Source organism: Aedes albopictus, chromosome 2 (assembly GCF_035046485.1).
Source record: "Aedes albopictus strain Foshan chromosome 2, AalbF5, whole genome shotgun sequence".
Lineage (NCBI taxonomy): Eukaryota > Metazoa > Arthropoda > Insecta > Diptera > Culicidae > Aedes > Aedes albopictus.
In genome coordinates this window covers 129,288,046-129,302,104 of record NC_085137.1, presented here as the reverse complement: position 1 = coordinate 129,302,104, position 14,059 = coordinate 129,288,046, and the positions used below count along the sequence as shown (strand labels likewise).

Sequence of the window (14,059 nt, the reverse complement as noted above, 5' to 3'; positions counted from 1 at the left end):
AGATGGAATCTCTTTAGGGGCCGTCCATATACCACGTGGATACCTTGGAGGTTGGAGGGGGTTCGAGAAAAGTCCACGCTTGTCCACGGAGAGGGGGGTGGGGGTTTGTTAAATGTCCACGTGCACAACATTGATATAAAAATTAAGAAACAAAGATACACTAACGAAACGAATAATAATAAGTAAGTTTCGAAACAATTTCGCGGAGCAACTTTTCGAAAAAAAAATCCTGAGGAATTATTTTAAAAAAAGTCGGGAGAAGTTACAAGATAATATTCCAGGAGATAATTTTGGTGGATTTCCCGGAAAACTTTCGGTAGAATACTCCTGGGAACTTATCATAAACATTAGCTAGTATTAGCATCAAGCGAGTCACACAAATTCGTAGGTGTTGCAGTCCTAGAATGCTGATATGAAAGTTACATTCTTCCCGTATGTTGCCAAAGCACAAAGATTTAGTACTGATATCTGACTCTACGACAAGATTGAAGCAATCCGGAAGAGTTCTCCTAAGAACTTCCAAAAAAGTTCTCTTTTAAAAGAATTCCTGGGTAGAAGTCCCGGAATACATTCGAATAATTTCCTGAAGAAACTTTTGAAGGTTTTGCGGAGGATCGTCCAGAAAAATCCGTGCAAAAAGTTTTAGAAGAGTTTACGATGGTACTTTCGGAAAACTTCCGGGAGAAACTCCTGACAAAATTCCCTCGGATTCTTCAAGAAGATTTGCCAAAAAAAATACAGAAGAACTCCCGAAAAAGTTTCTGTCGGAATTCCCGGAAGAATTGCCAGAATCTTCGGGGGAGCTTCTGGAAGAATCCTCATAGGAATTTCTGAAACACTCGCAGTGAAACTCCATGCAGAATTCCTTGGTATTTCTCGAGGAATCTAGGTGAGGAATCCCCTAAAAAAATCACTATGAATTCTCAGTAAACCATCTGAAAGAATCTACTGCGGAAATCCTGGAGGATTCCACAATGGAAGACCTTTTGGATAAATTTTCTCAACAAATTATGACAATCATGGATGGAAAACATTCCGTTCAATAAAAAATAATGTTGTACATACTTCATTTGAAAAGACTTAAAAAAAGTCACTCAAAGGGGGTTTCCCCTTGCAATTATTTCATTGAAAAAAAATAATAAATTATAATTTGTCCCTATTACGAAAACTACTGAATACTTGTTGTTCATTAAGTTATAAACTATATAGAAGATATTGCTTTGGGTCTCCAGTTAGCCTAGCGGTTAAGGCTTTGGATCGTCAATCCGGAGACGGTGGGTTCGATTCCCGCTCCGGTCGGGAAAATCTCGACTCCCTGGGTATAAAGTATTGTTGTACTTGCCTCGCAATATATAAACTCATGCAATGGTAGGCAAAGAAAGCCCTTCAATTAATAAGTGCTCAGAAGGAATTGCTCAGAGAACACTAAATTGAAGCGAGGCAGGCCAAGTCCCAGTGCGGACGTAGAGAGCCATAAAGAAGAAGAAGAAGAAGAAGAAGAAGAAGAAGACATTGCTAACAAAAAAACTTCATTATAAAAAAAATTAACCTTCATCCAGCCAACGTACATTTTCCACCTTCGGAAAAGCACAAAAATGGTCATAACTTTTTTGTTTTTCGATGGATTTTGATGAAATTTTCACAACTTCCCGAAAAACTCTTCAAGTTTTTGATGCCGGGGACATGGGTGCCTGGTCCACATGGTTCCGGAGTTATTCCGGATTGTCTTGGGGTACCAAAATTGGTCACATACTTTGCGCAAAGTATATCTCAAGATCCCGACGAGATAGAAGTATAGTGTCTTCGGCGAATTTGTTCAGCAGGCTAAGAACTAACTGGCAACGTGATTCGGCCGCTAGGCGGCGCCAGTGTCAAAAATGTGCAAACCCTCATATCTCAGAAACCTGATAAGATAGAATGATGCTGTCTTCGGCAAAATTCTTCAGCAAACTCAGAACTATCTGATAGTAAAGTCTTTGGTTTGGGATTTATCCGCTAGGTGGCGCCTTGTGTCTGAAAAATTCAAACACGTATATCTCGATACCCTAATGAGGTACAAGCATGCCGTTTTCAGCAAAGTTGATCAGCAGGCTAAGAACTATCTGGCAATGGCGTCTTTGGTTCGAGAATCGTCCGCTAGGTGGCGCCAGGGTAAAAAATGTTCAAACTTCTATATCTCAGAATCCTGATAAGATAGAATGATGCCGTCTTCAACAAAGTTCTTCAGCAAGCTAAAAACTGTCTGATAGTTGAGTCTTTGATTTGTGATTTATTCGTTAGGTGGCACCGTGTGTATAATATTTAAACACGTGTGTCTCGTTACTGTTATAGGTTAAAAACATGGCGTATTCTGTAGAATTGTTCGGCGTGTTGAGAACTATCCGAGAATGGTGACGCTAGGGGACACTAGCAATCAAAACATTCAAACAATTTTATCTCAAAAATCGGAAAACGTCCAGCAAATTGTTCCGAAAGTTAAGAGGAAGTAAGACTTGGCGTCCTTGGTTCTGATATTATTCGATATGTTGTGTCTAATATTAAGAAAATACTTATATGAACACCCTAATGAACAAGAAATATTCCATTTCCAGCATAGTTGCTCAGCAAGCTAAGAACCATTTGGCAGGATAGTAGACGGTCGAGTACGGTGGTACCAGAGGCAATACTCTAACACCGTCTTTGACCCCCTGCAGACAAGTTTTGTCACCCTACAATATTGCTTCTTTTGCTCCGTTTTTCTTCCGGGAATGTCTCCGGGAATTTCTACAGGAACTCATTCGGGAATTTTTCCAGGAATTTCTCCGGGAATTCCTCCAGGAATTTATCCAAGAATTCCACTGGGAATTCCCCAAGAACCTCCTCCAGCAATTTCTTCTGGAAATCTTTCGGGAATTCCTCTAGGACATCCTCCAGAAGTTCCTCCAGGAAATCCCCTAGGAAATCCTCCGGAAATTTCCCCAGGATTTCCTCTAGGACTCCCATCAGGACTTAGCAATTTCTGCAGGAATTCTCCGGAAAAATTTTCCAGGAATTCCTCCGGATTTTTTTTTCCAAGATTTTCTCCGGAAATTTCACTGAGAATTTCCCCAAGAATTCGTCCATGAGTGCCTCCAGGAATTCCTCCACGATCTCTTGGAATTTTTCCAGGAATATATCCGAGAATTTTCTAAGGAAAACTTTCTGTTTTTTTTTCAAGAAAATTCTCTGGGAATTTCTCCAGGAATCTTCCGGAAGTCTTCCGTGATTTTATTTTCTCACAAATCCCTCTGAGAATTTCTCCCAGAGTTCCTCTAGGACTTCCTTTACGAATACCTCCGGGAAATCATCCAGTAATTCCTCCGGCAATTTCTCCAGGAAATCCTCCAGGAATTTTTTTGGAAATTTCTTCTGCAAATCTTCCCGAAAATCCTCCAGGAATTCCTCCGGGGACTCTTCTCAAATACCTCTGGGAAATTAAATCTTCGGGATTTTCTCAGGAAATTCTCTGGGAATTTCTCAAAGTATTCCACAGAGCCTCTAGGATTTCGTCCTGGAATTCCTCAGAAAATGTCTCTAGGAATTCCTCCGGTAATTTCTTCAGCAATTCCTCTGGAAAACTCTTCAGGGAATCCTCCTTCCTGGTGGATTCCCCGACGGAAATTCCTGGACGAATCTCTGGAGGAATCCCCGGGAGAAATCATGGAGAAATATCCAAAAGAATTCCTGGAAATAATCCCGAAAAAAGTCCAGGAGAAATAACTGAAGGAATCACCTTGGGAATCACCGGAGAAATTGCTGATGGGAGTCATTGAAGAATTCCCGGAGAAATTCCTAGAGGGAGTCGTAAAGAAATTCCTAGTGGAATTCCAGGAAAAATTTTGGAAGGATTTCCTGAAGAAATTCCTAGTGGAATTTCTGGAGAAATTCCAGGGAAAATTTCTAGAGACATCCGCGGAGGAATTTCCAGAGAAATTCCCGGCAGAACTCCTGAAGAAAACAGAGAAGGAATTCATGGAGAAATTCCCAGAGGAATTCCTAAAGAAGTTCTCAGAGCGTTTTCTGAAAAAAGTCACGGAAGACTTCCTGAAGAAAGACTTCCTGGAGAAATTTCCAGTGGATTTTTTTTTTTGAAAAAAAAACGGAAGTGTTCCTGAAGAAATTCCCGAAGGAATTTCTGGGGGAATTCCCGCAGGAATTCCTGGAAGAATTTTAGGAGGATTTCCCGGACAATTTCTTGAAGAAGTTTCCGAAGCAATTCCCGGAAACATTCGCGGAGATATTCCTAGAGGAACTCCTAGAAAAATTCTCGGAGAAATCCAGTCTGGAGATATTCTTTAAGGAATTTCTGAGGAAAATCCCGAATTCATGGAGTAATTTCCGGAGGAACTCATCGAGCTATTCTTGTGGAAATTCTCGGAGGAAATCCGGAGGAATTCCTGGAAAACTCCTGGAGAAATTTCCAGAAGGAGTTCCTAATGTGGGTCCTAGAGGACATCCTGGAAAATTTTCCAGAAGAATTCCCGGAGAAATTTCCAGAGGAATTCCTAGAGAAATTCCCGGAGAAATTCTTGGAAAAAAATCCGGAAGAGTTCCTGTACAAATTCCCGGAGACATTCCCGGAACTAAACGGAGCAATATTGTGGGGTGACAAAATTTGTCTACAGGGGGTCAAAGATGGTGTAGCGAATAACCTAACGAATAAATCACGAATCGAAGACTCAACTATCCAGACAGTTTTTAGCTTGCTGAAGAACTTTGTTGAAGACGGCATCATTCTATCTTATCAGGACTCTGAGATATAGAAGTTTGAACATTTTTTACCCTGGCGCCACCTAGCGGACGATTCTCGAACCAAAGACGCCATTGCCAGATAGTTCTTAGCCTGCTGATCAACTTTGCTGAAAACGGCATGCTTGTACCTCATTAGGGTATCGAGATATACGTGTTTGAATTTTTCAGACACAAGGCGCCACCTAGCGGATAAATCCCAAACCAAAGACTTTACTATCAGATAGTTCTGAGCTTGCTGAAGAATTTTGCCGAAGACAGCATCATTCTATCTTATCAGGTTTCTGAGATATGAGGGTTTGAACATTTTTGACACTGGCGCCGCCTAGCGGCCGAATCACGAACCAAAGTTGCCGTTGCCAGTTAGTTCTTAACCTGCTGAACAAATTCGCCGAAGACACTATACTTCTATCTCGTCGGGATCCTGAGATATACTTTGCGCAAAGTATGTGGCCAATTTTGGTACCCCAAGACAATCCGGAATAACTCCGGAACCATGTGGACCAGGCACCCATGTCCCCGGCATCAAAAACTTGAAGAGTTTTTCGGGAAGTTGTGAAAAATTCATCAAAATCCATCGAAAAACAAAAAAGTTATGACCATTTTTGTACTTTTCCGAAGGTGGAAAATGTACGTTGGCTGGATGAAGGTTAAAAATCGGAAAAGAAAAAAAAACTTTTGTCATGTCCACGTGGTGATTGGGGGAGGGGGGTAGGGGTCAATGTAATGTCCACGCTTGTCCACGGGGAGGGGGTAGGGGGTCAAACCCACGATTTTTCTGTCCACGTGGTATATGAACGGCCCCTTAGGAATCACAGGAGAAACTCCTGGAAGAACTGCAGAGGGAATTTCTGAAGCAATCTTATAAATAAACCCCCGGAAGAATCTCATCTAGAACTCCCTGACAATCCCACAAGAAACTCCTAGAGAAGTCCTAGAATAAATGTGTAGAGAAATCGCGAAGGATTTCTTGGAGGAATCCCGGAGGTCCGAATCTTAAACAACAAGACCACGAAATGTCAAATATTTCGATTGTGTATGGGATTTTGGCGTTTCTTGGCCTTGTTGTTTACAAAATTACTGTAAGAGTGACAGAGAAGGAGATAATTTCATGCTGTTCTTTATATGTACTGCAATGGCTGTTAACCCTCTAATACCCAATCCCGCCCTTAGACGGGGTATAGTTTGACCATTTTTGTAATTTTTGTGTCGTGGAAAATCATTTTTTTTTATATTTTTGGCAAATATTTAGGACTGTTCTGTATATCTCAAAATGGTTTTTGGTGTATTTTAAAGCGTATTAACATTTTTTTTAAATCATTGAAAAAATTATGTTTAAGTCACCTTTTAGAAGTAATTGTTTATTTTGTATTGAATCGCTACAATTAACATATTTTAAATTTTTCACAAATCATACTATCCTTGTTTAATAGTTTAAGGGAATCGAATACACTCTAAAATTTTTTTCCATAAAATTACACGGAAAATAAAATTTTCTGTGAAAGAAATTTAAAATAATAATATTACAACAATAATCATAAAATCTCAAAATGTTTTCATCTCAAAAAATCCGTACCCCAAATTGGCTTCCAGGAAAAATATAAAAGTGTGGGGATGTTCAAAAATAAAAATTAGAAAAATCAAAAACTGAAATTCACAAAATCGAGAATTAAAAAGAATCATCTTCCAAAACATGTTTAAATCGATTTTAGATGACGAAAAATGATATTTAGATCAAAATCAAAAATTTGGGTATTAGAGGGTTAATCTCCAAGTAAAAGCTCTTCATAGATTGCTCTTCGATATTGCGGTGATACTGGGCGATGAAACGGTGCAAACTATAGTTTTCCAATTTCTTATATTACTATGCTCTCATCAGTTACTTCCATTTCCTTTCCAGAAACTAGGTCTGAAAACATGCTCTCCAGCCGATAAGCGAGCGCTATTCATAATTCAATTAATTAGGCCGATGCAAATATTATTTTTCTTTTATGTCCGAGACCTCTCATCAGGTACGAGGGGGGGGACAAAAATAAATAAGGAACAAACGAAAAAAAAACTATTGAAAAATTGGAATTTTTACCAACTATTGAAAAAATATTTTTCAACTATTGAAAAATAGTTGCTTGTAAAAAAATTGTCTATTGAAAATGGAGTCATGAGACGCCATGTTTTTTTTTTGCCCCTTCAATATTTTGAGATTTTTGAAGGGGGGGGTGACATAAAACAAATTAAATATTTGCATCGGCCTTATTGCCAATTGATATTTCCCAGCATCTTCTGTGCTGGGTGGGTGCTGTTGATATTTCAATCCCCTCCTCTCCATACAACTCCGTTTTCAAGTCGACTATGAACCAAAGAAAATTAAGCTACATAATTCTAGCTACACTCAAAATTGATTTTTTTTTTCAAAATTTACTGATTTTTTTTTTAAACCTGGTGATAAATGTTTTACATTTTGACCAAATTTATTTTTGTTTTTTTTTACACATATATATATTATACTACTTTCATTAGTTTTAATAACATTCCACCGAAATTTTATGACAGTGTCGTCTGCCGCCGTTTGATGATTGGGAAGCATCATGAGCGCAATACATGAAAGAGGCATGACCTCGCGCTCGCAGATTGCTTAATTGGAATTTAATGAAGAATTCCATACTACTCCTCAGATGAGCCGTTGCTTTGGAAGACATAAAACTACTTAAATAAACCATTTTTTATCTAGGTTATAGCTTACTCTCGCTTTGATCCGGATTGATGATGAAGAGAGATGGAACGTTTACTCTGTATCTTTTTTTTTACAAAGCAGGTAAGCGTAGGAGATACTTAAGGACAGACTTGTTAGAATCCCAAAAATACCGCCACAATGGCCGACTTTGGCACCTACTCACGATTTCGAGGGCACAAATCTCTGCGCAAACAAAACCATCGCACCTGATCTTCGTATTTTAAGCTTATTACAAGTGAGCAAACACAGATTAATAAAATGCACTGCTGTTTGAAGCTTGTTTCTTGAGATTTGTACGTGTGAAATTCTGGTGCGCTGTTGAAGCGGGATTTCAAGACGTTTGTGCTTAAGCTACGGCGCCATTTAAGCCCATTGAAGCTCATACGTGACATTACGTATCCTTTCCCTACACAGCTGTTTTCGTCATATCGTTTTGTCGGTATATCCTTTCGATATTTTAACAATATATTTTCGTATGCAAAGAATTGACTACAAGCATTCATCCCTCGCTCATTTCATATTCCATATGCATACAGATTCGTATTAAACTCACCGATTTATTTTTCTCTCCCTCTCCCCCGTCCCACAGATCTGTCCCGCAATCGGTTTTGCGAGCTGCCAGACGACATCACATCGTTGGCCTTCCTCGAACGGCTGCTGGTCTTTCACAATACGATACGCTCGATACCGGATACGATCCGGGGACTGCACTCGCTAACCTATCTAGATTTAAGGTAAGTCGGCGCGTTCTTTGTTCGATGTGTGCTTTGTTACAAACTCGATTCAACTGTGAGTATGCGAGTTCTTCAAACTGAAAAAGGTTCAAAGATAACTTTAAGTTGAGTTAACTTCATCAAACACATTATATTCTAAATACAGACAGTTAATCCTTATAGCTGATTATATGTAGCTATGCTATTCGCTATTCCAAGAAGTCGATAGAATATCTAGTCAATGCAAAAATAGTTTCCCACGCAAGTTTTCACTTCGTTTTCTGTTGATAGAGTAATCAACTTATTTCCATGAATCGACTGTTTGTCTTCAATTATCAATCAGCCCTATTCATTCCACACGCAGGCAGCTTGGCTGCAAACGTGCTAACGAGTGTCTCGTTTAGATAGTACAAATTAATTAACTGTAATTAATTGCCTCCCCGACCCAGTTCTGTTTCCTACTAGTTCTATCGGCCTAGTTCAATACCTAACGATTCTACGTCTACGTCTATTTCTCCCCGCCCCGCCCCCTAAAGGAACAATCAACTGTCGGTGCTGCCGCGCGAAATTTGCTTCCTGCCGCTGCAAGTGCTGTTGGTGTCCAACAATCGGCTCGTGACGCTACCGGACGAGCTCGGCCGGATGGAGGAACTGACCGAGCTCGACGGCGCCTGCAACCAGATCACGCACCTTCCTCCCCGGATGGGTGACCTGCGCAATTTGCGGTCGCTCACCCTGCGCAACAACCAGCTCGTTTACCTGCCGCGGGATCTCACCTGTCTGCAGTTGGTGTTTCTGGACATTAGCTGCAACCGGATTGCCACCCTGCCGGTGGAACTTCGGCTGATGGGGTCGCTGGTCGACCTGGAACTGTCGAACAACCCGCTGACCTCGCCGCCCGCAAGTGTAAGTATTAGGCTGTGTTTCAAAAAATCGTCTCTGTCGAAGTTCTTCTCGGAAATTTAGCTGGATGGATAAAGAATGGGTTTTAGCGGGAGGCCGAAGATAATTTTTCCCTGGAGGAATTTCTGGAGGAGTCCCTAGAGGAATTCCTGGAGGAATCCCTGGAGGAATCCCTGAAGGAATTCCTAGAGGAATCCCTGGAGGAATCCCTGGAGGAATCCTTGAAGGAATTCCTAGAGAAATCCCTGGAGAAATTCCTAGAGAAATCCCTGGAGGAATTCCTAGAAGAATCCCACGAGGAATTCCTGGAGGAATCCCTGGAGTAATTCCTAGAGGAATCCCTGGAGGAATTCCTAGAGGAATCCCTGGAGGAATTCCTAGAGAAATCCCTGGAGAAATTCCTGGAAGAATCGCTGGAGGAATTCCTGGAGAAATCTTCGGAGGAATTCCTGGAGGAATCCCTGGAGGAATTCCTGGATAAATCCCTGGAGGAATACCTGGAGGAAATCCTGGAGGAATACCTGGAGGAAATCCTGGAGGAATACCTGGAGGAAATCCTGGAGGAATTCCTGGAGGAATCCCTGGAGGAATTCCTGGAGGAATCCCTGCAGGAATTCCTGGAGGAATTCCTGGAAAAATCTCTGGAGGAATTCCTGGAATAATCTCTGGAGGAATTCCTGGAGGAATTTCTGGAGGAATCCCTGGAGGAATTCCCGGAGGAATCCCTGGAGGAATTCCTGGAGGAATCCCTGGAGGAATTCCTAGAGGAATCCCTGGAGGAATTCCTAGAGGAATCCCTGGAGGAATACCTGGAAAATCCCTGGAGGAATTCCTGGAGGAATTCCTGTAGGAATTCCTGGAGGAATTCCTGGAGGAATTCCTGGAGGAATTCCTGGAGGAATCCCTGGAGGAATCCCTGGAGGAATTCCTGGAGGAATCCCTGGAGGAATCCCTGGAGGAATTCCTGGAGGAATCCCTGGAGGAATTCCTGGAGGAATCCCTGGAGGAATTCCTGGAGGAATCCCTGGAGGAATTCCTGGAGGAGTTCCTGGAGGAATTCCTGGAGGAAACCCTGGATGAATTCCTGGAAGAATCCTTGGAGGAATAGCTGGATGAATTCCTGGGAGAATCCCTGGAGGAATTCATGGAAGAATTCCTGCAGCAATTCCTCCAGGGATTCCTCCTGGAAACTTCTTTTCCGAGCATCATAATAACCTTTTCTTTTCTTACCATCACAGCTCTGCGTGCGAGGCCTTGTGCACGTGTTCAAATATCTGGAAACAGCGGCAGCCAAAGAGGAGAAATCCAAATGCGGCACGGACGGCCATGCCACCTTGCGGCGGTCCGCCCTAACGTCCAAAAACTCAACCGGAAGCCTTCTGGATGGAACGCGGAATCGACGGGCCCACGTAGACTCCGGCTACAGCACCAGCGACGGTGGATTTGACGGTAAGCGCTGGTCGCAGGACGATCCGCACGACTACGGCACCTGTTCACCCAAGTGGTCACCCATTCCAATGCACACCGGGTTCGCTGGCAAACCTCCGCCAGCGGGTTCTTCGTCTTCGGCACAACAACAGCACTCTCATTCGGGTGGCTCCGTTGGTTATTCTAATCTGTTGTCGTCATCTTCAGGTGCGAACGGTGGTCTTTCAGGTCTACTGGGAAGTGACTTTCAGGGCGGCGGCGGAGGAACACTGGAGGAAGAGTTTCGGAAGGGAGTTGCCCTGCTGGACCAGCAGGAGCGAAGGAAGTTGTCGAATAATAATAGGTGAGAGATACGCGATTCAAATCTGTCGGCAGTGTTTTAACGAATCTCTCATTTCAGTAACGACATTTCTCCGGAAGGTGATGTAACGCCGGATAGCATGAAGGCTGACGAAAAGATGCGAGCGCTTGGAAATATTCAAACATACAGGTTAGTTTATAACTACACAAATACAAATGAGCTTTTTATTCTAAAAACTTCATCTTAATCTTCAGGGAATACAAGGAAGCACTTCGTCAGCAACGCAGTCAAAACGACATCTACCGACCCAAAGATCAGCAGCCCCAAACTCCGGACAGTGGAGGATCCGCCGGCGATTCGCCGCTCAGCAATTTTTCCCCGTACAATAAGTCCCAGGCCACGACCCCCTCGCCATCCGTGTACAGCAGCAGCAACCAAAGTTCTCCGCTCTCTCCCCACCACAGCAACATCCACAAACTGAACCAAATCAACGCCAATAGCAATCATAGCAACAATAATAACAACAACAACAACGGTTTCAATCCGGCCGGTCCCGGTTCTAGTCCGCTGCTATCGCCCAACCGGAACATTGTGGCGCCGTTCGAGGAATCATCGAACAGCACGGGCTCGACGCCCAACAAGCGGCCGGTCCAGAAGGTTATCCCTTCGCGCAACATTACCTCAACATATCAACAACAGTCCAGCCAATCGCCGACGCACCTCAACGGGAATCACGCGTCGACGGCGGCCAGCAACGGTAAAATCCCCATCCCCAATGGGGGAACTCCAGTGAAAACAGCCCTATCCAACAGTAGCTGCGCCGGAGAGTACGCCTACGTGAAACCGAACAGTCCCTGCAAGGGCTCCAGTGGTATCCTGACGCACAACAATGTTCCTTCGTCGATTCCGAAACCGACCGCGGTGAACGGTAGCGGCGGTCTACCGCCGGCCAATGGCAGTCAGAAACCGCTGACGGCCACCGTCGGTTACGTGAACAATGCAAAACCGGGACAGAAAACGAATAAGTATGGGTTTCGCAGATGGTTATCCAAAGAATGTTCAAACAATCCTTTTTCGAATCTTTTCAGAACTGTCTCGTGGAATCGGGATGTTCCGACGGATAAGTTGAGCTTCACCATGCGGCGAGAATTCGACAAGCAGAAGGAGGAAACTGAACTGATTGAGCAGCTTCGACAGGTTGGAGAAAGATATGCGACGGTAGATCTTCAAAATCTTCAATTTTTTTTTTCATTTCATTCCGCAGATAATCGAAACTAGGCTGAAGATGACCCTACCGGAGGATATTGCACCGGCGCTGACCGATGGAGTTGTGTTGTGTCATCTGGCGAACCACGTGCGACCACGTTCCGTTGGGAGCATACATGTACCTTCGCCGGCTGTGGTGAGTGAAAAATACTGAATGTGTAATACCTAAGTCCTTGAAAGAACTTTAAGACATTCTTTTTTAGAGATGGCTACGGAAATTCTTCCAGGATTTTTTTTTGGGATTTTATTTGAGTGTTCCTTCAGTTTAAGGAGTTGCCTTAGAAACTCTCAGTTTTTTAAACAATTCTTCAGCGAATTGCTCTAAAAATTCTTTCCTACAAACTTCCTGGATAAACTTCATCAATTTCCTCCAGTAATTAATAATTTACTTTAGGTATTTTTTCTGGAAATCCTTAAGAAACTTCTGCAAGAATTTATGCAAAAGTTCTATCTCTTGAAATACGGTACGGTAGAGTTCGACTGATATGAGAGATTTTTGCTAATTTCATCGGCGCTGTATTCTTGGGGAATCAAAACAACTGTTTTAGATATGCCCCGACGTTTCGACTTTATTTCATCAGAATTTTTTCTTTGAAGAAGACTCGAAATAGACTCGAAACGTCGGAAAAAAGATTTTAGATTCCACAAGACTACACTGCCTCCATTCGCACAACAGTCCCATGTGAATAGGAAACCCAGCAAACATGGGACTGTTATGCGAATAGGGGCAGTGCAGCGCCGATAAAAGCAGCTACAATTTCTTGAGAAATATCTCCCGATAAGTCTTAATCAGCTAGGCATGGAATTTTCAGAGAAATAGACAGGATTTTTTAAGCTTTTTTCTGGGTTGATTCTGTTATTCTGTTATTCTGTTATAATCAACGCACCCCCGGGCCGTGGCCAATCTGCGTTGAATCGCTAGGCGATACGTCTACCAGTAGACTTGTATCTGCCCTATGCTAAACCGATTAGCATAGCAAGTCCTTTCCACTGATGAGTAGGCTCGAATGTCCCGCTCCTCCCTATAACCCATAGGGGGAAATAAGGAGTTTTCAGTTTCAAGTTTTGCATGAATCATGACACCAACTCTTTCTACCATAATGCTTTGAAAATTCTGAAATAAAAGAAAACTAATATGATGAAAATAATTGAGATGCAATTTTTTATACAAAATTTAGAGATCAGTTATTTAAAGGTGAATTGAAGAAATGTTAAGTACGGTACCTATATTATAAAATGTTCCGCACCGCCACGAATGTGATGAATAAACAAACACATAAATATTCTATTTGTCTAGTAGTAGAAAGAGTTGCGTGCCTGTTTATAAAAGTTTTTACTTATCTTGATTGCTTCGGACAATTTCCGTTTGTGTTTGGGAACTTCGTGGGTGTACCAGGATAGGTTTTCTTCAGAACTATGGCGTTTTCTGGAATAAAGACAAAAATAAAAGGAAATACTGGGCCGCACAGCTCCGCGGCCCACTTATATTAGTATAAACATATATATATATAGGACGAAGTAGTCAGTTTTTGTCGATTTCGTCAAGTATGCGTCTTAAGTCTTGAGTCTTGATCACCCGTTGGCTTCGAATCTATAAGCAAGCACTATTAAATGCTGCACTTTCACACTATTGGTTTCGGTTTCTTAGTTATTTTAAATTGATATGGCAAGAAAACATTATTAAGCATTAGACATTCAAAACATATTAGGGTTTACTCACAAAACAACTATCACATATGAAAATACTGATATTGAAAATTAAAATTAATATTAATCACAAGTAAATACAATGTCAGCACTGTGAGTGAGCAATTTGAATACACGAGATACTACTATTGTTGCATATTGATTGTTAAAATTAACCAAATAGTGGAAAGCCCAGACAACAATTCCAAGTCTGCTGACTCCAGAAAGATCCCAAGATTTGTCACAAAGCACAAATGTTTTCAT

General features: G+C 42.0%; 1 protein-coding gene across 4 annotated transcripts in view; it reads left to right on the top strand.

Annotated features, from left to right (window-relative positions):
- The window catches only part of LOC109417717 (leucine-rich repeat and calponin homology domain-containing protein), a 312,978-nt gene that overhangs the window by 279,044 nt on the left and 19,875 nt on the right, over positions 1–14,059 (top strand). For 3 of the 4 annotated variants that reach the window (XM_062850409.1, XM_062850408.1, XM_029853325.2), the window contains exons 2-8: positions 8,088–8,232; positions 8,748–9,117; positions 10,353–10,885; positions 10,943–11,032; positions 11,098–11,868; positions 11,932–12,040; positions 12,108–12,245. In XM_062850409.1, coding sequence (XP_062706393.1) covers positions 8,088–8,232; positions 8,748–9,117; positions 10,353–10,885; positions 10,943–11,032; positions 11,098–11,868; positions 11,932–12,040; positions 12,108–12,245 — 2,156 coding nt within the window. The remainder of the gene's footprint in view (positions 1–8,087; positions 8,233–8,747; positions 9,118–10,352; positions 10,886–10,942; positions 11,033–11,097; positions 11,869–11,931; positions 12,041–12,107; positions 12,246–14,059) is intronic. The other variant, XM_029853326.2, reaches the window with a different exon arrangement.